General features: G+C 42.7%; 1 protein-coding gene across 1 annotated transcript; it reads left to right on the top strand.

Annotated features, from left to right (window-relative positions):
- The first annotated feature begins 1,125 nt into the window (after window positions 1-1,125).
- On the top strand, window positions 1,126-26,371 carry kif11 (kinesin family member 11). The gene is made up of 27 exons (XM_078273584.1): window positions 1,126-1,296; window positions 1,507-1,616; window positions 3,668-3,797; window positions 5,150-5,247; window positions 5,413-5,491; window positions 6,431-6,616; window positions 8,063-8,187; window positions 9,336-9,426; window positions 9,927-10,072; window positions 10,506-10,602; window positions 10,709-10,804; window positions 10,943-11,031; window positions 11,652-11,739; window positions 13,115-13,188; window positions 13,289-13,403; window positions 14,755-14,826; window positions 16,687-16,822; window positions 17,260-17,432; window positions 18,030-18,155; window positions 19,482-19,637; window positions 20,230-20,369; window positions 21,296-21,456; window positions 22,458-22,576; window positions 22,735-22,957; window positions 23,507-23,664; window positions 25,021-25,131; window positions 26,070-26,371. The coding sequence occupies exons 2-27, from the start codon at window positions 1,543-1,545 to the stop codon at window positions 26,178-26,180; spliced, it is 3,174 nt and encodes a 1,057-aa protein (XP_078129710.1). The 5' UTR covers window positions 1,126-1,296; window positions 1,507-1,542; the 3' UTR covers window positions 26,181-26,371.
- Window positions 26,372-27,351: the final 980 nt, after the last annotated feature.

The following is a 27,351-nucleotide window of genomic DNA, read 5'->3' as shown; positions in this document are numbered from 1 at the left end:
AGCTTTTTAACATTAAAACACTCTCATTGATAACCATGCATACTGTATCACAGGGTCAGTCCCTGCCCTGTCACTGCAAGCGTCTCATGCTTATACCTCCCTTAGTACATTCATGTGGATTTTTTATTTAGTATCTTTTCTTTTATTGTCCATATTATTCATGTGGATTTGTTATTTTATCATCCTGTTTATGATGTATGTGTATGTTGTGTGTGATGTCTTTAAGCTACTGGGACCTTGAATTTCCCTTGGGGATCAATAAAGTATTTATACCTACATACCTACCTATCTATCTATCTATCTATCTATCTATCTATCTATCTATCTATCTATCGATCTACCTACCTATCTATCTACCTATCCATCTATCTATCTATCTATCTATCTATCTATCTATCTATCTATCTATCTACCTATCCATCTATCTATCTATCTACCTATCCATCTATCTATCTATCTATCTATCTACCTATCCATCTATCTATCTATCTATCTATCCATCTACCTATCCATCTATCTATCTATCTATCTATCTATCTATCTATCTATCTATCTATCTATCTATCTATCTAAAAACAGCTCCTATTTAGCTTTACCAGCATGCCAGTGTCTGCTCTGATTTTATTTTAGTCCATGTTTTGTCTTAAAATAACGTTATTTTGTAAAAATATGTACACTTATAAAGTAGAAGGCTATATATGAAGGTAAGGATAATATACTTTTATATAATTGCACATAAATAGATTTTTTTCTGTTAGATTGACAGTCTCATCCATAGACTGTATAGTCTCATGTTACAAAAAAAAGTGGAATTTTTGTTGTTTGTTTTTTCAGTGGCGGAAAGTTACTAAGCACATGTACTCAAGTACTACACTTCTGTATTTCTACACTGTAGTATAACTACTTTTACTGAAGTAAATGATAAACAACGTTGTTACCTGCCCTCTGCGTAAATCCCGTTTTCAGAGCAATGTCGCCACCGAGTGGAAACATACTACATAACCTCCCGTGATGCTCCGCGCCGAAGCCATCACGTGTGTCGTACTGACCAATGGCGTCGTTTGTTTAGCCGTTACCCCTCCTCTTATTGGTTCGGCAAAATTTAAAAGTACTGTTTGAAATATTTCTTGTCGGTGAGCGCGAGAGAGGCTAAACTGTGGTCTGTGGGCTGGACGGAGACTGCGTTGTTGGAGGAGGCAGGAGACGATAAACATATAATTTACAAATCTTATTAGCTAGTGGTGGAAGTAATAAGAGGATAATTCGTAAAGGGAGAGGAAGATATAGCGTGATTCGGTAAGTTGGAGTCAACGCCAGTTTAAATGTAAGCTAACGCTAGCTAACAAGCTCACAGCATTTCTCTTAGCTAGCTATATCTCTCAAGGTTAAATTGTAACGTTAACAACCAGCATTTGTGGTATTCGACAGCAGCTGTTTCATTTAATATCGTCTCAGCATTGTTGGTTTGTGTATGTTTTAATGTAAAGTGTGTAACGTCACTTACAGACTCATTTTTGCGGAGGAGAACATCTTTCTGCAGCCATGGCTTCACACAACCTGAGCGGATTGAAACGGGACGAAAAGGGGAGAAACATCCAGGTCGTTGTGAGATGCAGGTACGGACAGAAACCCGCAAAACGTTAATAATACATACAAACACTTAAGCTCGTATTAGGGCTGCACGATATGAGGAAAATATTTTTATAATTCTCATTATTTTTGACTGATATTGCAATATGATTCACGATATTGAGGGAATGATCATGTTGGTGTCATTACTTCTCATTTTCATTGACTAATATTAAATCTTAAAATAAGAAAATGATTATAGTGTGATTTTTGAGAGGATCTGTACCAAACAAAGATGTTTTCTGTAGTTTGTAGGATAGGATTTGTAGTCCGAGAAGTCTCTGCAGCACCACAATACTTATTATTACATATTTTGCCTTTAACAAATATTGCGCCCCTCTGCCATTTGGATATTGCACTGGACCATATTGCGATTTCGATGAATTGTGCAGCTCTAGCTAGTATACATACAATCAGAGGTGGGAGAGTACAACAATAGTACTTAAGTAGAAGTGTCTGACAATCTTTAAAGACAACCGTTGCTGATGTTTTCAAGGTAACGTTAAAAACCCTTCTACACATATGGATGAAAGGATATTTTGTCTGCTGCACCATCAAAAGGATTTAGTTTAGTGTGACTCCAACATTACTACAGAGCAGGGTTCTCAAACATTTTTCAATAATGTACCCCCTTTGAATTGTGTTTTTAAGCCAAATACCCCCTGACCAGCGCAAAAACATGTTGACCTCTATATAAAGAGGAACAATACAGTGTCGGCAGTGAGATCTACTAAACAACAACCTCGGAACTGAAAAACATTTAAATGCTACATTTCAAATGTTCAGAATCCATCACTTACAGTAATTCATTCATTATAATAGTATAATTATTTTAGGAATTATGCATGATATATTTTTAAGCATTTTGCAAAGAGTTCATGTACCCCCTGCAGTACTCCAAAGTACCCCCAGGGGTACGCGTACCCCCATTTGAGAAACACTGCTATAGAGGAATATATCTGATGATAAATCCTTTACATACCATCAAGCAAGGCCCCCATCTTTCTTTGGATTTGGAAATAGGTTAAAAATCTTTATTATCAAAATATTATATTTCATCCGGATCATTTGAGTTTTTGAGGATTCTTGGAATAATTACAGAATAGTTGTGTTGGTTTTTCGGAAACCATCCTGTATCTTTAATGTTATCTTGAGATAATAATTGTATCTTAATATAAGAATTAAGACTTATCGTAACTGTCCCTTGAGTGTGACGATAATTCATGAGACCTTCATCTGGCTTCATGGATCTATTCTTTAAGAAAAGGATCAACCCGCCTGTTGTCTTATAACGTGGATGGATCCGTACGACGCTCTACGACGAAATAAAATGATCAGTTCACTACTTTCATTGAACTTTTTATTGAAATCATTTGAGAAAGAACTGATAACAGAATGTTGAAAAAAGTGACAAATGTCAGCAAAAAACTTAACAAATGTGAAGAGAAAACAACCAAAAAAGCAGAGAGAAAAAAATCAAAAGACGACAAAAACCAAAGTGACAAAAACATCGGGAAAGTGTCAAAGACGACAAAAACATTGGGGGGGGTAAAAAGTTTTGATTTCATTTTTGACCCAGAAAAAACGACAGAGTTAAAGCTGTAAGTCCAAGACAGCGACTTGTGCTCTTGTGTAGTCCGTGTTTTTAAAACTCCCGGTGTGCTGCTGTCCTACAGATGTTTAACAGCTCCAAAATAAAAAGGTTGAACAGCCAGACAGCAAATAATCGTGCGGAGTAAAACAGTATCTTACAGTATCTCAAATCTTATCCTCAATCCATTTCCTGCATGTTTTTAAATGTTGATCAAGAGCGCGTGATGCTAGAGGGTGATGTGTTTTCTGTAGGGCTGCAACTAACGATTATTTTCAGTTGGCTTAATCCGTAGATTATTTTCTGAATGATCGTTGTTCAGTTTACTGTCACAGAGCAGTGAAGAAACTCAAACATATTCACATTTAACAAGCTGGAATCAGAAGTTTTACTGCATCGGTCATTGGTACAGCATCACCAAAACCCCATTTCTTGCCGTGTTTTCAGGCCTTTCAACACGATGGAGCGCAAGTCGTCCTACGGGGTCATGGACTGCGAGCCGAGCAGGAAGGAGGTGAGCGTGCGGACGGGAGGGATGAACGACAAGGCGGCGCGAAAGACCTACACGTTTGACATGGTGAGTGATATATCGATCCGATACCAAGTAAACACAGGGCCAGTATCCCCGATACGATAGCTATCCACTTTTTGATCATTAAGGTGGATGCATCGTCAAATTGCTACATCTGAATGAATTTTTATGACCTTAAATGTTTTTGTGATTTTATAGTACGGTACCTTTTTGGATTATTAATGAGTTAAAACCCAGGACAGAATTTTCAAATGCTTGTATGAATTTCTTGTGTTACCGCTGTATCTTATAGCCTTTTTACCAATTATACAGCTTGCCGTTGTTTCATTTTCGTCCTGAAAATATAGCCACACGGTAGGGGTGCATGATAGATCGACTCAATATTGTTATCGCGATATCACGTTGCGATAAGTATGCAATATTTTTTTACATGTCCTGTAGACGTGGTCGTTATTTATTTATTCATGTTGTACCAGTCTAATATGTCAGTTGAGGTGTGCGTGCTGCTGTCCGCTGCCGGGCCTGGCTGCCTTGTTTGCCTGGCGCCGCTGAGTCACGTGACGGTACAACGTCAAATCAGAAGAGCAGGGAGGAGGAGGAGCAAAGTGTGCGTGCACCGCGCTGTGACGGGAGCGGCACTGACACCGACACACACCGCCAGGTCGCCTCTCTGGTAAACGGCAGCGGTGCACACTGGAGAGAAACTGAAACTAAAGTATCGATCTCATTACACTGGGATTGATCAATATCAATACCAACGTTATTATCGATATTTGGATCGATCCGCCCACCACTGGTGAATGGATGCATTTTGTCTTTACACTCTTCAGTACGACACAGTGTGGTGTTTGCTCCTATGGGGGATCTTTTTGTTGTCCAGAGCCGATCCTAATGAATCAAACGGACTTTATTTTGTAGCATAAGAGCTCGAAATGCCACAAATATTTTATTTATTTTATGTTATTGGAGTACAAACAAACTTCACAACAATGTCTTATTAAATTCGGGTAACGTTAGCTGATAAATACTTCTTTTCTCTTGCTTAAAATCCACACTGATATTCCGTTTCATGGCTGTTACGTTGGCATTAAAAAGGTGGTATTAAAAAAGAATAGAATAGATCTTTATTGTCATTGTTTTCTACAACGTAACCCAGTTTAGCGGCTCTCTATTTGACAGTTCAATCACAGACAAATATAAAATTGAAATAGTAATATATAAAATAACAACCAAATGGAACATTTAAATAGTAAAATGTAACGATTGAGATAAATAAACACGATGAGGTGGCACTATATACATGTTATGTTATATATCTTGAGTTTAACTTACGGGTACCTCCTGCTCTGTTATCTTTTTTTATTTTTATTATTGTTAAAATATCTATTTTTCTACAGGTCTTTGGCCAAGCTGCCAAACAGATCGATGTGTACAGGAGTGTCGTTTGCCCCATTCTGGATGAAGTCATTATGGGATACAACTGCACTGTTTTTGCGTGAGTGATCTGCTGCTCGGAATGACACTTTTTTTAATGCTTCTGTAAATTAACGTCCATTTAATTTCTGTTCTGAACTGTACTGGAATGATGTGTTTCTTTTAAAAGCGTTATTTATTTATTTTTATGGACGTGAAATAAAAACGTGTCTGCGTTGTTGTTCAGCTACGGTCAGACCGGAACAGGAAAGACGTTCACCATGGAGGGAGAGAGGAGTCCGGACGGAGAGTTCACCTGGGAGGAGGTAAAATCACTCGTTTACATCATCAAATCAGACCGTAACCAGCGGTGGAAGAAGTATTCAGGACCTTTACTGCAGTAAAAGTACTAACGCCACACTGTAAAAAAAAAACTGTTACAAGTACAAGTCCTACATTGAAAACGTTACGTCAGTAAAAGTCTGTAAGTATCATCAGGAAAACGTAGTTAAAGTATTAAAAGTAAAGAAGAATCCTCCCATTGTAGAAAGTGTGAAGGATCCAAACAGTTGTGTGTTTAATGGTCGCACACACGCACGTTTTTGAGACGTTATTTTTCCCAACATTTTACTCTTACTGTATACATTTACCTTAGCTTCACTCATGTGGACTGCCAGCGCCGGTAGCATTTGCCTAAGTAACTAAAGCTGTAACGGATGAATGTAGTGGAGTAACTAAAGTAACTAGTAACTAAAGATGTAACGGATGAATGTAGTGGAGTAACTAAAGTAACTAGTAACTAAAGCTGTAACGGATGAATGTAGTGGAGTAACTAAAGTAACTAGTAACTAAAGATGTAACGGATGAATGTAGTGGAGTAACTAAAGTAACTAGTAACTAAAGCTGGAACAGATGAATGTAGTGGAGTAACTAAAGTAACTAGTAACTAAAGCTGGAACAGATGAATGTAGCGGAGTAACTAAAGTAACTAGTAACTAAAGCTGGAACAGATGAATGTAGTGGAGTAAAAAGTACAATAGTTCTCTCTGAAATGTAGTGGAGTAGAAGTAGAACGTGGCAGGAAAAGAAAAGACTCAAAGTAAAGTACAAGTACCTCAACATTTGGACTTAAGTACAGTACTGGAGTAAATGTACTTAGTTACATTCCACCTCTGTCAGTAACGGAGCTATGAGAAGTAGAAAATGAGCCGATTAAACTCTTAGGTTTGTGTGTGTGTGTGTGTTTTTTTTGTTTTTTTTTTAAGGACCCTCTGGCAGGCATCATCCCCAGAACGCTGCACCAGATCTTCGAGAAGCTTTCTGAGAACGGCACCGAGTTCTCCGTCAAAGTCTCGCTGCTGGAGATCTACAACGAGGAGCTGTTCGACCTGCTCAGCCCCTCGGACGACGTCAACGAGCGGCTGCAGCTCTTCGACGACCCGCGGAACAAGGTGACTGATGTCTAGTGTCGGCAGTCGTGATTCCAGTATATTTTTTTGGGTGTGGCGTTTGCCTAATTGATCTGTGTGAGATTGCTGTATTACTTCTGTCTTTTTAAAGGAAAACATTTTGGGAAATTAACTTTTTTTTTTTTTACCCAAATATAAGGCGCCACCTCCCTTTTTTTAGGACTCATCTTACTTTGTGAGGACCTCATCTTGTTTTAAAGCCCCAGTGTGTAACGTGTTTAGTTGTTCATTATCAAAATCTGTGTTGCCTGTTCACAAACTCGTCCTTTTTCATGAATATTTACCTCCACCATCAATTCCAAGTATTCCTATTGGCTTGAAATGTTACATTTGTATTTGCATGAACTGGGGTAGACGCTCCATATTCATGCTCCATCTTGAAATACGTTAGCCAGTAAGGGACATACAGGACATACTGCTCCGCCCTTCACGTTTTCTCTGTCACATGATAAACTCCCAGCTGCTGCTAATGCTGCTAACGGGTATCGTAGCTTCCCGGCCCCCGGCAAGTTTGAAGAAGGAAACATGGAGGACCACATGTACTCAAAATCCAAATGTCAGGAACAGGAGTCTTCTTCTTCACCCAGAAAAAGGAGATTAAAGAGTAAGAGACCGGCTTTTTGAAGCGTGAAGGCTACCGTAGCTGTAATACGTACTTTGAACTGCGTGGTGCGAGAGAGTTGATTGCGATAAATGATCTCAACGCTAGATGGGAGACATTCCCACACATTGGACCTTTTTAATAAAGAGAAACATTTCACACACCCTCCGGTCAAGCTCACGGAAGCGGCCGGTTTGGGAACAACTGTGCTTTTTTGTTGTTGACTGTCAGCGTTTTTAAGCCAGTCTTTTTGGGCTTTCCAGCGCCGCACGTTACTTTCTGTGACACCATATTTCTTCGCTGCTTGGCAGTTGTTTGACGACTGCTGCGTTTATCGCCATCACCCTAAAGTTGGCATATAAACTTTCTTCTCTTATTGGTTTGCTAACTTTTGAGGCGCTCTGTTCAGGATGCTCACCGCGTCCCTGCGTCTTTCAGCCCCCCTGGCTCTGCTGGGAGTTTGGATTGATGGCTCCGGTCATGACGGGCACATTCAGGTTACTGCTTTGCTTTAGAGCCCCAATATAGGACAACCTCACTTTTTCAGATATATTCAAATGGGGGGGAACCCTGTCTGATATTAGCATCAATACAGTATTTACTTTCCTCTTAAATTTGCTTATTTTGCTTACCCATCGGAACGATGGCAATAAAAACCTATTTCCCAAAATGTTAAACAGTGGAGTTGTTTCTGACGGCTCACACAGATCAGTTAAGCTGCAGAATAAATGGCGACGTTGCTGCTAATTAATGCATGTTGTTGACATTGTTCCGTTTTCTGTAAACCTCTTGCCTCTCTGTTCTGACGGCCGTGTTGTGTGTTGCAGCGCGGCGTGGTGGTGAAGGGTCTGGAGGAGGTGACCGTGCACAACAAAGACGAAGTCTATCAGATCCTGGAGAGAGGCTCTGCCAAGAGGAGGACGGCCTCCACGCTCATGAACGCCTACTCCAGGTACTCGCCGAAAGTTGAACTCTATCGCACACTTCTAGATGGTTTCTGTACAACCTGCTTATGTAATTATTAGTTTGTTTGCAAGTGTTGCCGATTGCTTAAGATAAGAGACTGTATTGATCCCACAACGGGGTAATTCACTTGTCTCAGCAGCTCAATGCAGCACAAAAAATAACAAAAATACACATTAAATATGAATAGGATAGAAAAGAAATCCACAAAGTAAAGAATAGAAATAGGAAATGGAAGGAAAAAAATAAGGAGAGAGCCTTAGCGGAACCACACTAGCGCACTTTTTAATTAATGTGCTCATATTATGCTCATTTTCAGGTTCATTATTGTATTTAGAGGTTATATCAGAATAGGTTTACATGGTTTAATTTTCAAAAAACACCATATTTTTGTCGTACTGCACATTGCTGCAGTCAGAAGCAGAGTATGAGGGCGTGCCCTGACAGTACCTAGGTAAGGACTACTAGCCAGTCAGAAGCAGAGTATGAGGGCGTGCCCTGACAGTACCTAGGTAAGGACTACTAGCCAGTCAGAAGCAGAGTATGAGGGCGTGCCCTGACAGTACCTAGGTAAGGACTACTAGCCAGTCAGAAGCAGAGTATGAGGGCGTGCCCTGACAGTACCTAGGTAAGGACTACTAGCCAGTCAGAAGCAGAGTATGAGGGCGTGCCATGCTAGCAGCTAGGTGAGCATTATAACGTGTGTTCCAAAGTGACCACGTTTGTCTCTGAAGTAAAGGCTGGACTACAATAGAGCTGTTTGGAGCAGTTTGTGAACAGTGTTTTCTGTTGGAGATGGTAAGTCCCTTTGTGGTGGACTTTTGGGCTTTTTCACTTTGTAAACTTATAATGTGCACAAAAAAGAGACATAACACAATGAAGGAAAGGGAAAAAAACATAATATGAGCACTTTAACGTTATAGGTTATCAGTAAAATAAAACACCGCTACAGATAATCTACAAACTGCCAAATATCAGCCACGGTAATCGGCCGGGCCGATGATTGGTCGATTCCTAACAGTAAAGCAAATGATAGCTCTATGTCTTCTTCTTTTACGATCTGGTCTAGTGGCCTCCAGATGTTCTCATACTACCGTTTACCACCTCTGCTGATTTTGTCGTGTCGTTTCTCTGTAGTCGCTCCCACTCGGTGTTCTCCGTCACCATTCACATGAAGGAGATCACTATGGACGGAGAGGAACTGGTGAAGATCGGAAAACTCAATCTGGTAATCTTTCAGGATAAATATGATCCGTTTTAAAGTAGGTCATGTACTCAACGAGCCTCTCCTGATTTGTGATTGAGCTCTGAACCTCCTTTTGAGCTGTCTTTTTAGATCTATACAAAATGTTTTTCCCTAAATCTTGCCTACGTTGTAGAGGTTTCTATACACCAAATAGGCTTTATTTCTTGGTTTTGTTTAAAAAATTATGTTTATGACTGGTCTGTTTTAGTTTTAACTTTTTTGTGAAGCACTTTGTAACGTCCATTTTAAAAAGCTCTAGAAGTAAAGATTTATATTGTGATTCGTTAAAGAATCTGTCAGTTATACTTCTAACAGTAATAACTAGACTGAAGTGTGTGTGTGTGTGTGTGTGTGTGTGTGTGTGTGTTTTATTTAAAGAAGGCTGAGTTCCTGAGAAAAGTCTCCTCATTTTCAGTTTACAAAGTAGAAACTTGCAGCACACGATTCTTAAATATGTTTTGTTTCCATCCTCCCCTCTCCAGGTGGATCTCGCCGGCAGTGAGAACATCGGGCGCTCGGGTGCGGTTGACAAGCGAGCTCGCGAGGCGGGCAACATCAACCAGTCGCTGCTGACACTGGGCCGCGTGATCACCGCCCTGGTGGAGAAAAGGCCTCACATCCCGTACAGGTAGAGTCGCCGCTCACTAGTGAAGTCACAGCGCAGTCCTGCAGTGTGAACTCAAGTCTGATTTGTCGGACTTGTTTTTATAAAACGGGGTAGCTGACATCAATCGGATGGTAGCTTCGGAGCGAGTAGTGACTCTAGAGTCACAGTGAGAGAAACAAAGTGTCTCCCCTGTTCTTTCTGACCACGGTGGGAGATCTGGAGCAGGAACAGTTAACCCTCTCCTTGATTTCATGTTGTTTATGGAGAAGGAGAACCAGGAAATGAGATATTTGATTGCATCATCAAAAGCGTAATTGTTTGGTCAAATTTATTCAGCCGAACAACGAAAGGGCTTTATTTGTGTGCTATTTTTGGCCGAATAATTGCGGTGGCTGAACATTCGGTGTCGCCTCGTCTCCCCCCCCCCCATAAATGTGTGTTTTTTTCCCCACAGAGAGTCTAAGCTGACCAGAATCCTGCAGGACTCCCTCGGAGGTCGAACCAAAACCTCTATCATCGCCACCGTGTCGCCTTCGTCCAGCAACCTGGAAGTACGCTCTGTGACTTCTTTGAATACGTTGTTGTTGTTGTTTATATGCACTTTGCTCCTCTGATTCAGTGCGTGCGAATGCTGATGCAATATTTCTGTCTGTGCAGGAGACTCTGAGCACGCTGGAGTACGCCAGCAGAGCCAAGAACATCATGAACAAACCCGAGGTCAACCAGAAACTCACCAAGAGGACGCTCATCAAGGTAGACGGGTCTTAAAGGGAAGGGCCCAATTACTTGCTGCATGTCGGGGGGGGAGTGTCTTTGAGTCAAACTGAAGTCAAACGACACATTTCAACGTCTTTTTAAGGAAAATACTGACTTGTGTTTCTGTCGTGTCAGGAATACACGGAGGAGATTGAGCGTCTGAAGCGCGATCTGGCCGCCACTCGGGACAAGAACGGAGTTTATCTGTCTGCAGAGAATTACGAGTAGGTCGCATCAACGCACCAGAGACACAACACAATGTTTTATTTCTTTTACTGGGTATCAACCCTTGGTTGTGTAACACCTGGTGCATCACCAACATGCTGTAAAGACTGTAGAACTTTACTGAGGCTAAAAGGTTTCTTCTCTTTTTGTAGAAACAAAAGACTTTGGTGTAATGTCTACGCCAGAGGGCTTCAACGTATTTTAAACCAAGGAGCCCTAAACTGAAAAAGAGACAGAGCAGGGACCTCCTACTACATATATTGTATTAAATGAAGTTGCCTATTAAACTGGGCCTACAATAAAGTGGAGGGTGGCCTAAAACCTTTTATACATACCTTTTTGTTTTAGTGCAAAAAAAAAAAGTGTAAGAACCTACTGGAATCTTTAGAAATCCATCAACTGTTACAACTTTTAGACCTCTACATGAACCTTTAGACAGTAACGGAGAGCGTAGGAATCTTTCAAAACCCAGCAGAACTTTATGCAGCTGTGGAACATAAGTATATTTATTTGGAGCAGTGTTTGTTAATAAGACGGACGTTAGCCTATTGAAATGCTGGATGCGGCTTGTATATTCTGTTCTGCTGTAACGGATACAACTTAAACGTGTGTGTTTCAGGAGTATGCTGGGTCAGATCACCTCTCATGAGGAGCACACGTCTGAGTACACCGACAGGATCGCTGCCATGGAGGAGGAGATCAAGAAGGTAGGCGAGCCCTAACGTCAACATGGAGTTGATTTCTGTTACCCAGAGTCTAAAAAAACACTGAATCCGTTAGCACGTTAGTGGTGTTCACTATCGAGCCCGTTTGTAACCGGTAGGCTAACGTTACGGACACCGTTTCAACTGATGTAGCAGTTTAGATGACGCTCTCGACCGTCCTGCTGTTACAGACGTGAACTAACAGCACTAGGACTGAGACCGGTGCCTCGTTCATGGACTACTGCAGTGTGTCGCCGCAGAATGACTATAGTAGAGAAAACACTTGGATATTGGGCGTTACTTATCTCTTTGGCCTGGCAGCCTGCCACTCTTGTATATTAATAGGGGAAACGCTTTCAGAACTACTCACTAAAGCGTGATTTGGGCTTCTGCATTAAATCTACGCCGTGGCTCCGTACGTAGGTAGGTGGAGATACCGACCGTACTCCGTAGCCGGATGTGCACCTCTCCAAAAATGTAACGACACGTTGTGGTGACGCACGTTGTGGTGACGCACGTCGCTCTGCCGTGACTTGGTAACATTGCATCCCCGCGCACACACACACACCGGCCCTGCTATTCTATTAAAGAGATCGACGCACACACCAACGCACAAGTATAAACATCAGGACACTAATTAAGCTCTGCGTGGAGCCTCCTGCAGAAGCACTATTAACGCTTAAGACCTCCATTAAATGTAGGATTCAATACAAGATCATCCTCATAATCTATGAGGCTTTGATTGGTCTCACTCCAGACTATTAAAGGAGAACAGCGAAAAAAAAGTTTATTTCCCCCTCAAAAATAGGTAATTGAGCACTGTAGTGGTTATGGCCATATCAGTGACTATGTAACTACATGGAAACGGGCCAAATGATGCCTGTTTCTTGTACAGTAACAGCGTTACTGAAGGCTAGCTCTAGCTCCATAGTTACGTTACTCCAAGCTTCTTCCCTTGTGAATACCTCCGCTCTTCACACACGACGCTCCAATCTGCACACTGCTGTTTACCTTTTCCTGCTACAACTGAATTCCCGCGGGACTTCAGCGCAAGACTACAGCCAGCCTCCTGTAATGCTGTTACTTTACAAGAAACGGGCATCATTTGGCCTGTTTCCATGTAGTTACATAGTCACTGATATGGTCATAACCACTACAGTGCTCAATTACCTATTTTTGAGGGGGAAATAAACTTTTTTTGCCGCAACAATTTCGCCGCTAAAGCATGAACTGTCCTCTGGAGTAGAGATGCCTCTTATTGTTCTGTTGTAATGTTTGTGTTGTATTTGTCTTTTGTTCTTTTAACCTTTTTTATCTTTTGTAAAGCACTTTGTAACCAAGGTTTTTAAAGATTAAACGTGACGTTGTTCCTCTGCAGGTGACGGAGCTGTTCATGGACAGTAAAACCCGGCTGGAGCAGTGCACGGTAGACCTGGACGAGAAGCAGCAGATGTGAGGCATTGTTTTTGCGTGCCGGTTGAAATGAGACTGCAGGAGTTGGTTTTTTTAAACCCCCAGTTAACAATGCTGCATGTTTCTGTGTCGATGTCAGGCTGGAGGAGACGAGCAAAGACCTGCAGCAGACCAAAGAGAAGCTGAGTCAGGAGGAGTTTGTCTGCTCGGAGCTCACCGTCGTCCAGGAAACTCTCTATAACGCGGCAGGACAGGTACAGACCAGCCCAACGGATGCTAACATGACCCTTTTAATAGACACTACACTGAATTTGTGAGCGAGTTCATGTTCTGATGTAGGCTGGGAAAACCCTGACGAACCTCCGGCAAATTTGAGATTTGCTCTGCAAGTCAGTCTGGCCAAGAGCCGTTCAAGCCCATTTCCAATTATTATTTTTTTTCTTCTCCAAATCGAGGCACCAATCACAACCGTTGAGGCGGGCTTTACACGATGACGATAGCGCAGCGACGGCGAGCAGCTTTTTGTTTACATTCAGCATGACGGCCACCGAAGCGCAGCAACCCGTTGATGTCGCTGTCGCTGCTACGTCACCCGGATCGTTGGTCTGATTGGTTGGAATTGCGCCCAGAGGCATTTGAGCGGCGTCCGTTGGTGACGCCCCTTTGGAAATGGGCTGTGAATGAACCTGGCCCAGACCCACTCTCACTTACAACTGAGAAGGGTCTGGTGTCAACCAGGCTAGTTCCAATGCCAATGGACTTTATTTAGATGTTGGCTAGTTTGATTTAGCTTTTTTCTCCCCTCTTCTCTTTTTTGGTTCCCTTTTCTCGGTGTACTTTCCATACTATTATTATCTCCTGAAGCACAACACTTTTTACAGAATATGATTAGCGTCTTGTTTGCACTCGGCTGTGTGTAAAGTCAGCGTGATTAGTACTAGGAGTCTAATACATCGATCCAGATCGCTGTATCGATTCAATGATCCTCAATCAAATCCTTTTCGACTTGCTATAAATGTAACTTCTAAATAGGCCTATGATATGGTCTCATATTGGTCGCAGGCCCCTGAATTGATTCAAGATTGTATCGTGTGACTTTAAGATATCGGCAAATATCAAATGGATATATTGTGATAAAACTTGGGATTTACACACCTAATTGGTACCATCAATCTGGAAGTTCATCGATTCTGTTATTGCTCTCTGTCTGTCTTGTCTCATCTTTGCACTCTATGCTCTGTTGTTTTATCTTGTAATCTGTTTTGTTTTGCTGCTAATCATTTTGCTTCAGTTTTGTGCCGAGTTCTGCTTTGCTTGCGTTGTCTTCCTTGTCTGTCTTTTAAAAAAAAAAAAAAAACGGCTTTTTAACAACGAGGCCGCTGGACTACAGACGAAAAACAGCCGTTGGGCTCGTTCTCGCATTTTGAACCCGTGTATAATCATGCGTTATTTACTTGCACTGTCCCCTTTCTTAAATAAACTGAATACATTCATGTTCAGATTGTATGTTTTTTTTGTTTTTTGAGGAGAACGTCTCGGCAGCATGCTCTAAATATTGTTGAACTTTTGTCCTTTTTGTGTTTTTGTTTGTGTGTCGTCCTGCAGCTGCTGAGCACCGTGGACGCCAGCACCAGTGACGTGATGGGTCTGCACGACAAGCTGGACAGGAAGAAAAAGGTCAGAAAAACTTTTCAAACAGGGCACCACACAGTCGCTGTCATGTGCAAACGATGCATCTCCACATTAGGCGTCTTTCAGATCAACTGAAGAAATAACTTCCCTAAGCAAAGCAAAACCATTTATTTTTTTGCCACAAAGCTGAAAACTTCTTTCTTAGGTCATGGAAAGTTTAAGTCTTGGAGATGCAACATTTTCACAGAACTCCTCACATGTTTTATTCTATAAATGTCAGCATCAATATAGACCTTTTTCACGGCAGACATGTTGACATGTCATAGTAGGAAAAGCACAAATTCCAGTTAGGAGAGGCCCTGGTGTTGAGCATGCTGACTCACTGACATAGCTCACTGGGACACTAGATGGAACTGAGCCCTTGTTAAGGTTATCAGTTTCAGCTGTGCTTTTCCTACTATGACAAGTCAACATGTCTGCTGTGAAAAAGGTCCATTGCCCAGCCCTACGTTAGACTGAACCAGACTAAATCAGAGTCTGGGCTCTCGGTATGCACGGGGGAATGTTGGGACACTGAGGATCTGATGTAATGTTTAAAAACCTCTGTACCTGAACGTAGAAGCAAAGGTTGAAAATGAATGCACTGTAGCTGTGTGGTTTTTGTAATATTCGATTGCACATTAGGTGTTTTTCCGGTCAAGTGAAGCTATATCAGATTGAGGAAAGTCCCCTAACTGCTCTAAGCAAGGGAAGTTAATAAGTTATTTTTGCCGCAAAGCTGAAAACGGCTTTCTTAGCTCATTGAAAGTTTGAAGTTTTGAAGATGCAGGTTTTCCACAGGACTCCTCACATGTTTTATTTAAGGTTGTCAAACGATTACATTTTCTTAATCGCATGTTTTATCACATGATTAAAATGCTATTATTTTGCATTTCAGAACAGTTTTTAAGTCCATATTAACAATGGAAGCCGTTCTTACCAGAGGATCTTGATTGGGAATCAAATGAATGCAAAGAAAGTGACTTCATGAACTAGATTTTAAGATTTGTATTTGTTTATTATATATTTAATCTAGTCACACATTTGAATCTAGAGTCAGTATTAGGGTTGGGTATTGTTTGGTTTGGATACCGGTGCTAAAGCCGTACTTTTAAAATGGTAACGGTGCCTTAACGGTGCCTGAACCGATACTTTTTTAAGAAAGCTAAAAAAAATAAAGAAGGGTACTAAACAGTTGGTGACATTAAAGAAGGCTTGTTTATTGCTAAGGCCATATCGTCAACATTAAATGATTAATAATAATGTAATCACTACAACAATAACTTATTTCACTAGTAAATAGCTGTTGAATGATAAACAACCACCAGATGGGGAAAAGGGCATTTAACAACAACTTTGAATGCACCACGAAGCTGTAAATTACGAGTTTCATTGAACGCACCGTCTGTGTTGTTTCTCCGATGGCAGCTGCAGATTGTTACATCCTGGTGTTGAGTCCTCTACAGTAAAACACAGTCACACTTAAATACTCAAATAGAGTTTGAGTGTATATTTGTACACCTGTATGGACATCAATGCATTTGACAAAAGAACAAGAGTAATACTAAAATGTGTCATCCATCTGTGACGGTGCAGACTAACAAACTAGGGCTGCACAATATATAATTTTTGCTGTCATCGCGATATCAACTGGGGCAATAAACACAAGACTGAAATTTATTTGTTAGTGGAAAGATAATATCAGCAGAAAACTGCACTTTACAATTCATTTAAAAGTCATTCTGTTTTAATGTTTGTTGAAGTTTAGCAGAATACTGAAATCAGCAGAGCTGAGAACACTCTGATATGTGTTTTATTTATCGCAAGTAATGTCTTTATCGCCATATTCAATGTTCAAACTTGCAGGTGGAGCAGCACAACAGTCAGATCCAGCAGAGTTTTTCTCAGCGGATGGAGGGAGCGCTGAGCAACATGCAGCGCTGCGTTCAGCAGCACGGAGACAAACACCACGACATGCTGAGCAGCTACTCCCAGGCCATCGGTGAGACCAGAGAGCCGCAGGGACCGTAACCATTAGTGTCCCGCTACGGGAGCAATTAACAGGGTCAAACAAATCTAAAGGGTTCATCCTCTGAAGACCAGCGATGTGCTAAAGAAAGGCTGTTGCAATCTTGCATATTCAGATTCTTGGATAAGATGAGTTAAGATGGACTTTATTGATGCCACAATGGGGAAATTCCCTTGTCACAGCAGCTCAATGCACCCCAACAAGTTCCAAAAATACACAAGGAATAAAATGGGGAAATAGAACAAATAAGAAGAGAATAATAACTGACTGCTAGTTTGGGCGGTGACGAAATCAAACTATTTGGGACCAGAGAAACGGCCGGGAGGAACATTTAGTAAAGTGTCTCAGAAAGTCTGGTTTTAATTTCCTTCATGCTAAATATTTCAGTCCTCCTCTGCTTCTCTGTACAGACGGCGTGCGCGTGATGAACGAGGCGGCGCTGAAAGGAGCTCTGACCACCGTGGAGTCCTTCGTGGGTGGCGTCGGGACGCTGGTGGCCGACGGCGTGTCTCGCTGTCGGGACAGAGTGCAGCAACAGGAGGCGCTGTGTCTGCAGGACAAGGAGAGCCTGCTGCAGCTGCTGGTGAGGACAAGGATGGTCTCGCATGGCCAGCTCCATCTCCACAGCGCTGTGGAGGAAGGACTGGCTGCACCACAAATGCATTCTGGGATTGGGAGAAAAAACTCTGGGTTGTTGCATTTCTTTAAACCAATCACAATGGTCTTGGGCGGCGCTGAGCTCCAGACGCAGCGACGGTGGCTCTGCTGAATAGTCTCTGGAAGGAACTGGTTTTGGTGGAACATTTGCACCCCGCAAAAGAAAACGCCACATACAATATTACATGAAGTTAACTGTTGACACAATACAGTAACCAGTGTATCTCTGCACGTAACGTTAGCTTGAAGTTTGTTGTTTCGCAAAGTGATTTTTGAGAATCCAGACTGGGACAAGGACAACCTCTTCAGCGTAACGGAGAAGATGAGGGTTTTCTGGAGCTTTTTTGGTTTAAAGCTGGTGTTTAATTTTGGGATTATAATCACCAAATCATTTAATCAGAGTTCCGTTTTCCTCAGACTTTTCTTCTAATCAGGTTGGGGGTCATCCCTTTTTATACAGGACTGGGGTCACTGTTGGACACAAACCATATTTGACCGTTTCCTTTGATTTTTGTGTGTGTAGGAAGAGCATCGGCAGGACATGGAGGATGTGCTGGTGGCTCGGACTCTGATGGGTCTGTCGGCTGTGAAGGAGCTCAACGACACTCTGAGGGCCACTGTGGAGACGCAGCGCGCTCTGGCCGACAAGGTGACTCCATATCTGTCTTCTGTTTATACTAGGGCTGTCAACAAATATTCTAAATTTGAATATAGAAATGTACATTCAAATACTATGAGTGAGAAAAGGGCACTACCACGGCTATCAGCCTCACACGATCGGCAGTTACAGACATACCAGACGGCTGACCGTCGGCAGAAAAGCCAGTGTGACTGACCAGTCTCCCCGAGTTGGTCAAAAAAGTTCCTCAGAACACACCGACGAGACGTAATACGTCTCCATAACAGCAGGCGGTGCTAATCTGTATTGTCGCCAATGCCAAATTGAAGGCTGACGGCTCCTCCGACGGACGACGGCATGAACACACCGACCAGACTCGAGTCACCGACCTCGCCAGACTGTCCGACGGCCGATTATCGGCCCGGGGTGTAGCTGCTTTAAATGTTCAGCCTCCTGTCTGTCTGAGGCCCAGTCGGCCGAGAAGAGAATTCACAGCGAGCGACTGGGCGTGTTGAGGATGTTCTGTCATTCGTCCGTAAACAAAAAATGTTTTAAAAAGCAAACCAACAACGAGAGCGAAGACGACGGCACAATGACGCTAACATAAATCTTTAACTGCAGAGACAACGAGAAAATATCATCGGCCATATTCATCGTTGTTTATGCCCAAATTACGAATTGCTCTGACAACAGTCTAATCTGCTGAGTCATGTCCTGTCTCCTGGACGCTCTTGAGCACACGTGTCAAACTCAAGGCCCGCAGGCCAAATCTGGCCCCTTGCTAATTTTGATCCGGCCCTTTATATACATTTAGGTTCACAATACATTTTGGCCCAAAGACTTTAATCTAATCACTTTTCACGTTTTTTCCGACATTTTTTACGCTTTTTCCAAATGTTCTTAGCATTTTCTTCAACATTTTTGTCAACCAAACTGTAAGTGAGAAGACTATATGAAACATGCAATAATACAGTCAAGATATTTGACTTTTCCCTTGACATAAAAGCAATAAACTATATGTCTGGCCCTTGATGTGATTCTCATTTTCTAGTGTGGCCCTTAGGGGAGTTGAGTTTGACATCCCTGGTCTAGAGAGAAGGAGGGAGAGGGAGCTAACGTTACACAAGAAGTTATGTCTCCCGTTGTATTGTTTGCCCTCTTATGGACATAATGCACAAAAATAGATATTCAATATATTCCAACCTGTGTTTATTTTTTTTAGAGCAAATATTCAAATGTCCTTTCTGGCCCATGTGACAGCACTAGCTTTTACCAAAGAATCAATGACCGGAATCACCTGAAATTGTATTGTGCTAAACCCTTCTCCTCATCTTCATTCCCTCCCGTGTCCCTCAGGTGGAGGCGATGAAGGAGCTGGGCGTGTTGTTCGGCGGCTTGGTTCGGGAGCTGGCCGGGCTGAGGGAGGAAGCCGTGCAAGGCCTCAGCTCGCTGCAGGCCGAACACGGCAAGCTGGAGGACGAGATCCGACGGGCGCAGGACAGACACCAGACGGTAAGAGCGTGTTCAGACAGCCTGCATCGGCCGTCCCACGGTCCAGCAAAAACGCAGGTCTCGCCATTCATTTTGAATGGGGGTAGTGCGTTTAGGCAGTGGCAGGAAGTTCAGGCATTCAGGCATAGAGCAGTTTTAAATTTATAGTATACCTAATTCAATACATTGTACACATTTCCTCCAGGGAAGCATTTCAGGCTCGCAAGGTTCGACACGGTCCGCACTAAGCTGTTTTAAATGTGTAAACGCATCAGTTTCCAGAGGTTTCACCCAAATAAATACATGTCATCAGTTTCAGTGCAAAACGGAAATAACATAACTACATGAACCAGATCTTTTTCTACTTTAGAAATAAACCAAAGTGGAAAAACTGGTCAGATGAGAATGTCATAATATATTAAGCTTTGTCCACAAACTTGAGTTTAGGTTTCTTTTACTAACTGTATTGTTTTGTTTATGTATGCAAACCAAACTAGCATTCTTCCGTTTTTCACGTCAACCCCCTGCTTATAAATAGGTCGTTATATCAGTCACAGTTATTTTGATAAATGTAAAATGAAACTAACGTTAGTACTGTGCTTCCTGCTGTCAGGGTATGAAGCAGACCATGCAGTTGCTGCAGGAACAACTCAACCTGCTGACCATGGAGGCCCAGAAGGACTACGCTGACCTGCGCTCCGCCTCCAACGCTCTACAGAAACCTCTACAGACCGTCCAGGAGAACATCAGCAGGTCAGTCACAAGACGGGGCCATGAAAAACACCTGCAAGGTTTTCCTTTGTACCTCAAAAGCTACAAACAAAGTCAAATTTAGGCGCTATTATCAGCAACTTTAAAGGTGCCGTAGGTAGGATCATGAAGATCCAGGACTCAGCCAGAACAACTTGAACATCAACAACTTCTCAGTCTCACTTCAACTTTCCGCTAAAGCCCAAAACTGTCTCCTAAGCCCCTCCCCCCACAAGGGAGAATGAATGTGTGCATGAGCAGTGATTGACACGCAGTTAGACGCCCCCCCTGTCCCTGATTGGTGCATCTGAACAGGGAGCGGTGGACACTACAGGCTGTAGGTGGTGCCATTTTTTTATTTTTATATATTTTATTTTTTTAAATGACCTGCTTCATGTAGTTCTACTCGAACACAGGGTCATTTTCAGCAAATATGACAGAAAGGTAGTTTAATAAGTCTTATCTACTGCACCTTTTTAATAGTGTTTAGAACATAGACTGTAAAAGTAACGGACAAAACTTCCAGGTCTGAAAAGTGAAGCCTACGCTGAAGCTCCTTAAAGCTGCATTATTTCTAACTTCCAGCAGGGGGCGACACCACTGGCTCCCAAAATAAGTCTGTTTCTGTAGAAGTCTCTGAGAAAATGAGCCGACTTCTCACTTGATTTTCATGTTCTGCTTGTTCAACGGCTGTTTGGTAAATTTCTACTAAACACATTTTGCCAAATTGCCATTTTTATTCTCAATTCTCATCATTTTGGCACTGGTAATTTTCCTCTGGTGCTGGCTAAAGCCTCTTTGGGGGGGTGCCAAAAATTCCTCTTATGTAGGAAAAACCCTGGTGTCCATTATTTTTACAGTCTCTGGTTGATGTCCCATTATTTCCCCCCCGTTCCCGTTGTCACCATCTTGTGTCTCCCTGTGTGCAGCGGTTGCAGTACAGTAGAGCGTCAGGCCTCGGCCCAGGCAGACCTCCTCTCCTCCACCTCCGCCTCCCTCGCCTCCTCCCTGCGTCTGAGCGCCGACGAAAGCCAACGGGCGCTGGACGAGATGACGGGGTGCTGCTCGCACCTCCACTGCTCCGTGTCCGGTACGTCATCTCCTCCACTTGTCATTTAAAGAGCCCCTTTTATGCTTTTTTTTTATGTTGGGTTTTTCCCGTAATTGAGTGTGTTATACAGTATTTTGTTTATGTACTAGATGTGTAAAGTACAAAAAACACCCTTCACTGCAAATGAAGCTTCCTCTCCCACAGACAGCACTTTATCTCAACTGCCTGAAAACACTCCGCCCACATTCCTGTTTGAAATCCCTCAATTAGTGATGTCACTGATTGAAAGTTCCAGCCCAGTTTTTCACATGTGCTGCCTGAGTAAGCAACCTTGTTTGAATTTGGTTGATCAATCGCAACAGAGTGGGCCAGCTGACCAATCGGAGCGAACTGGGCTTTTCAGGAAGGCGGGCCAAGAGCTCAGACAGAGTAGGCTCATTCGAGATGAGCCAGGCCTGCGCAGAATCACCGCCCAATGCATGCTGGGTAGATCTGCGTGTCTTGATCCTGACTTGCTCTGAGGTCACGCACACGTGGGCAACGATAACCTCACGAGATCAAGGCGGCCGCAGGTTTGAGAGCCAGGCGGGCCCAGAGGATGATGGGCGAAACACCTGCCTCTCAGCTGATCCAACAGCTGATTGGTTCAGAACCAATTCAGTTCAGTTTTTAAATCAAGCCTAACGGGATGTGAGCGTTTCTGTGACTTCCTGATCAGCCTGAAGGCTGCTGGAAACGGATGTAAACAGTCCGACTTGAGTGTGGATTTTTGTCACCGCTCCCCCGGCTGCTGTTGCTGCCTGCTCTTGTCCACTTTACAGGCAGGTTATCTCCAACGAGCCTAGAGTGTTTCAGGCAGAGTAGCTGCAGCAGTGGCCAGTATGAGAAACCTAAAACCCAAAGCGTGTAACCCTATTGCAGTAGGACCCCACAAGTACAAATGTGATGCTGAAAGGGAGCATAACAGGGGCTCTTTAAACCCACATCTACAGAACATTCAGTGTGCGTTTAGTGCTGATGCTGTGGATTGGTGTCTGCAGGTCTGGTCCAGCGGGACCTCCAGTGGACCTCCAGAGCCAGGGAGCATGCAGAGACTCAAGCCCAGGAACACCTCTCACTGTCGGGGAAGATTTCCACTGAAGCTCAGACCCTCTGTCAGGTAAAAACACCTCTGCAGGTTTTGGTCTTTTTAGTTTGATTTATTAATAATAATAACAAAGCTGATAGTCATCCCTTATTCATACTGCTGTTTAAGGTTTCACTGTATCGCAACAAACGGGCGATTAACAGAACTCTAACCCTCCATCTTTTGCCCAGAGTGTGGAGACGCGCTGCACTGAACAGCTCCGGATGGCCGAGGAGGAGCTGTCCAGTCGGCAGGAGGAGGTGACGCGGTCTCTGGTGGCCGTGCAGAACCAGACCTCCGCGGACCAGACGGTCCTGAACCAACAGCAGGCCGAGTTGCGGGACCACGTGGAGACGAGCCAAGACCTGGTCCAGGGCTTCCTGCAGGAAGAGCTGCAGCAGGACCTTCCCACCGGTAAGTGATTTAACCTGGGCGTCTGTTTCTGTTTAAAGGTGCTGTAGGTAGGATTGGGAAGATCCAGGATTTAGCCCGAAAATTTGAACATCGACAACTTCTCAGTCCCTCCCCCCTTTCTGCTAAAGCCCAAAACGCTCTCCTAAGCCCCTCCCCCCACAAGGGAGAATGAATGCGTGTGCATGAGCAGTGATTGACACGCAGTTAGATGTCCCCCCCTGGCCCTGATTGGTGCATCTGAACAGGGAGCCGTGGATTTTTGTAATGGCTGTAGGTGGACCCAGAGGAGCCAGATTATTTTTAATGACCTGCTTCATGTAGTTCTACTGGAACATAGGGTCAGTTTCAGCAAATATGACAAAAAGGTAGTTTTATAAGTCTTACCTACTGCACCTTTTTAAGTACATTTTCATTTTTAATAGGGATAGACCGATTATCGGCCCTGGCTGATTAACGGGCCGTTTTATCTCAACACAACACTATCCTACAATCTTCACTTTCACTGTAAATGCGTATCTGTTCCTAAAACGGTTCTGCTGTTGCCTTCAGGTGCGACCCCTCAGCGTCGGGAGTTTGTGTATCCCCGGCAGCTGGAGAAGTCGCGGAGCCGCAGCGAGCTGCTGGAGAGCCTGCGGAGGCGGCAGGAGGAGCTGCAGGTCGCCATGGAGAAGGAGCATCACCAGGAGGAAGAGGAGGAGGTCGATCACGTACGTTCACTTTCTCTCTTCCGGGGCCAGAGACAGACTCTGCATCACTCAGACGCTTATCTAATACCCAATTAGTTGTGTTTTGATTGAATTAATTTTGAATGCATTCATAATGTCGATTCATTTCTGACACTAACTCGACTTTAGATGTGATTCTGGGTTTCCCCGCCGTTATGAGGTGTAGGTGCAGCGCCCGAGCAGTTTTAACTTTTCAGAGATCTGACTGTAGTTGGTCCCCAGTGGACTTCTTCAGCAACTTTTGTCTTTAAGCTTTTTGAGTGTTTTATTTATTCTCTGCTCTAGCTTTTCCAGTGTTTTACACACACATATATGGTGACATTAACAGTCCAAAATGATGTGTAAAAACAGACACAAACCGACCACGAAGGGACACAAACCGACCACGAAGGGACACAAACCGACCACGAAGGGACACAAACCGACCACGAAGGGACACAAACCGACCACGAAGGGACACAAACCGACCACAAAGAGACACGAACCGACCTCAAAGAGACACGAACCGACCACAAAGAGACCACAAACCGACCACAAAGCGACCACAAAGAGACACGAACCGACCACAAAGAGACCACAAAGAGACACAAACCGACCACAAAGAGACACGAACCGACCACAAAGAGACCACAAACCGACCACAAAGAGACCACAAACCGACCACAAAGAGACCACAAACCGACCACAAGAGACCACAAACCGACCACAAAGAGACCACAAACCGACCACAAGAGACCACAAACCGACCACAAGAGACCACAAACCGACCACAAAGAGACCGCCAAGTGACCACAGAGACCCAAAACAACCCCAAAGAAAACAAAGTCCCACAGAGACACAATGTACGAGGGAAATTGCACTTTTAAAGTGAAAAACGTCACATCTAAGTCTTCCACAAAGCCAGGGAAAACACTGTATATAACAGTTGTATATATTCAGCTGTACTCTTTTACGATCCATAATGCTAACCTGATTTTGGCTTTGTGTATATTGTATATATAATAACTTTAGTTTTTTTTTAAATGTATTTGCACTCCTCCCACTTTGTTTTGACACTGATGAAAACTGATCTCACTTGGCATAAATAGTTTGACCTTCTCTCAGTTGAATTATTTGGTATGCTTCTCTGGACATTTTTGGCTTATTCACTTCAACGTTGGTTTAAAATTCCTCTTTTTCAGGTCATTTTGTCAACACATGGATAGATTTTTTTTTTTTTTTTTTTTTTTTTTTATCCTGTTTGCTGAGCTAAACTCAAAAGAAATGCAACCCGTTTCCTGGAATAAAGTAAAGTTTTGTTCCATTTTCACCTTCCACGTTCCTCTCTGTGGTGTCTAGGACTCTCTGGAGGACGAGCTGAGCACTTGCAACGAAAGCTTGGCCACGGAGCCGTCCTTCATCGACGAGAACCTCGTCTTCAACGAGAGCAAACGGGTTCCCTTCTTCAAGGTGAGCAGCAAAAAAAGGAAACCATTTTTATTTGAACTAACGCTGATTTTCCCACTGGACGCGTCTGTGCTGCGTCCCCACCGCGCCGCTGTTTTGTCCCGTCCTCCGTCCTACAGTTAAACTCCATGCCTTCTGTTTTCTGGCGTTGTCTTTTATAATAAAGATCTGTGAGGTCGTATTAGGTTTACCAACCTCCAGAATGAATCTCTTGTTGCAACATGGCGTCATGACTTTCCTGCGTACAGATAACATGTCAAATGGCGTGTTATCTGTACGCATTTTGACCTATCCACGTGTATGTCTACGCTGTATACAGCACGTGAGAACGTCACACGGGTGTAAAGGAAAGGGTTTAAGGAAAGAACATTGGGAAAGGCTCCCGGCTCTCCTGGGCGAAAGTCCTGTGTTTTACCCATCCATCCCCCCAACCAACCTCCCTCCTTTCATACAACTCGCTACGGCAATAATACACATGTAATGTAGGTCAATGGAGGCCAAACGGTGTTGATAAACGTGCTAAACAACGATTATGCGTCTTGATAACGCGCAAAAACGGCATACGAATTGGCGTGTCATACATAACACCACTTGGTGAGATCAGTCTGCTCGTCGTCCGTGGTGTTGCATTTTCAATGAAAATTAGAATAATGATCCAAAAATGATCATTCCCTCCAATATCGTGAATCGTATCGCAATAGCAATATCAGTCAAAAGAACTGTAATCACATATTTTCCTCATGTCGTGCAGCCCTAGCATTGACTTGAGTAGCTGCGATGGCTCCGAACGCAGCACAGACGCTCCCGGTGGAAAATAGGGGTACATTTGACCTAAAAAGGTTGAAAAAAAAAAAAATGACGTTTATAATGCTTACCCACGTTTCAGCACATTTTACTTTCTTTGTATTGCTTTATATTCTTGTAATTTTTCCCTTTTCCAGCAAAAGAAGAGCAGTAAGAAGGAGGCAAAGATGCTCGCCAAGTATAAAGCGTCAGAAAACGAAGCCATGACGCCTCAGAAATCCAAACTGCCACTCCGCTGTCAGAACTAAAACAAGATTTTTTTAAATGTTATTCTATAAACAATGTTATTACTTTACAACTATCCCCATATTGTGTTTTTAAATCTTTTTGTCTTCTACGTGTCACGATGATGTCTCGTGACGTGTGTCTTGTTTTAGTAAACGATTATTGTCTCGACGTTTTCAAGTTGTAAAATTAAAGAGATTTATACTTGTTTTTATACTTTTGTTATTGATGAATTCGTACACGTGATGCACTTCTTTTAAAAAGGGAAGCAACAGGATCTGTCCCAATAAACACTCTTGCTAAAGCTGTAACAGATGAATGTAGTGGAGTAACTAAAGTATAGTATTTCTCTCTGAAATGTAGCGGAGTAGAAGTAGAAAGTGGCATGAAAATACTAAAGTAAAGTACCTCAACATTTGGACTTGAGTGCAGTACTGGACTAAATGTATGTTATGTATCTACAGTACTGGAGTGAATGTACTTAGTTACATTCCACCAATGGGTGTGCTTTTAAATATTGAACAGAGCCAGTGACGGACAGGCCATTTGGAATTTGGGCAAATGCCAGAAGGTCTGCCCCATATGGGCCACTACTGATAATGTCTTATTTATTTTGATAAGTTATTTTATGCATGCAGACACAAATATTCCAGATTGTACTGCGGCGAGGTGCGTGGAAAGACTCACGCGGAAGGCAGAGTTACTAATTAATTAGGTTATTGACAGAAATGGGGCAAATGCCGGGGCTGTTGTCTGATCCCAGTCTGTCACTGAACAGAGCAAAGCTGGCTGTTACCAGAAATGGGACTTTGTGATGAAGACAAAAAGTAAATAGATGCACACAATCAACATTCATTAAAGATAAAATAGACTATTAATCCCACACTGGGGAAATTCCTGTGCTACAGCAGCTCAAAAAAAAAAAAAAGTACACACAGAATAACACAAATACACATTAAGTAGACATAGGAGAAAAATATACATAAAGTATAAGAAATAGGAAAAATAGAATTAGTTATAATATATATAATAGTAATAAAACAAACCTATTTACACAAAAAAACACCCTTATATAAACAGACAGTATATAAACAGATATACAGATGAATAGATATGACATATTGGAGATAAGAGTGATAACTAAAATATGCATAGTGCAGAATATTGTCCAGTGATGGCTCATATTACAGCTAG

The sequence above is a fragment of the Sander vitreus genome, chromosome 17 (genome assembly GCF_031162955.1).
Source record: "Sander vitreus isolate 19-12246 chromosome 17, sanVit1, whole genome shotgun sequence".
Lineage (NCBI taxonomy): Eukaryota > Metazoa > Chordata > Actinopteri > Perciformes > Percidae > Sander > Sander vitreus.
The sequence above is the reverse complement of the archived record's forward strand: the minus strand, read 5'-3'. Positions and strand labels throughout refer to the sequence as shown.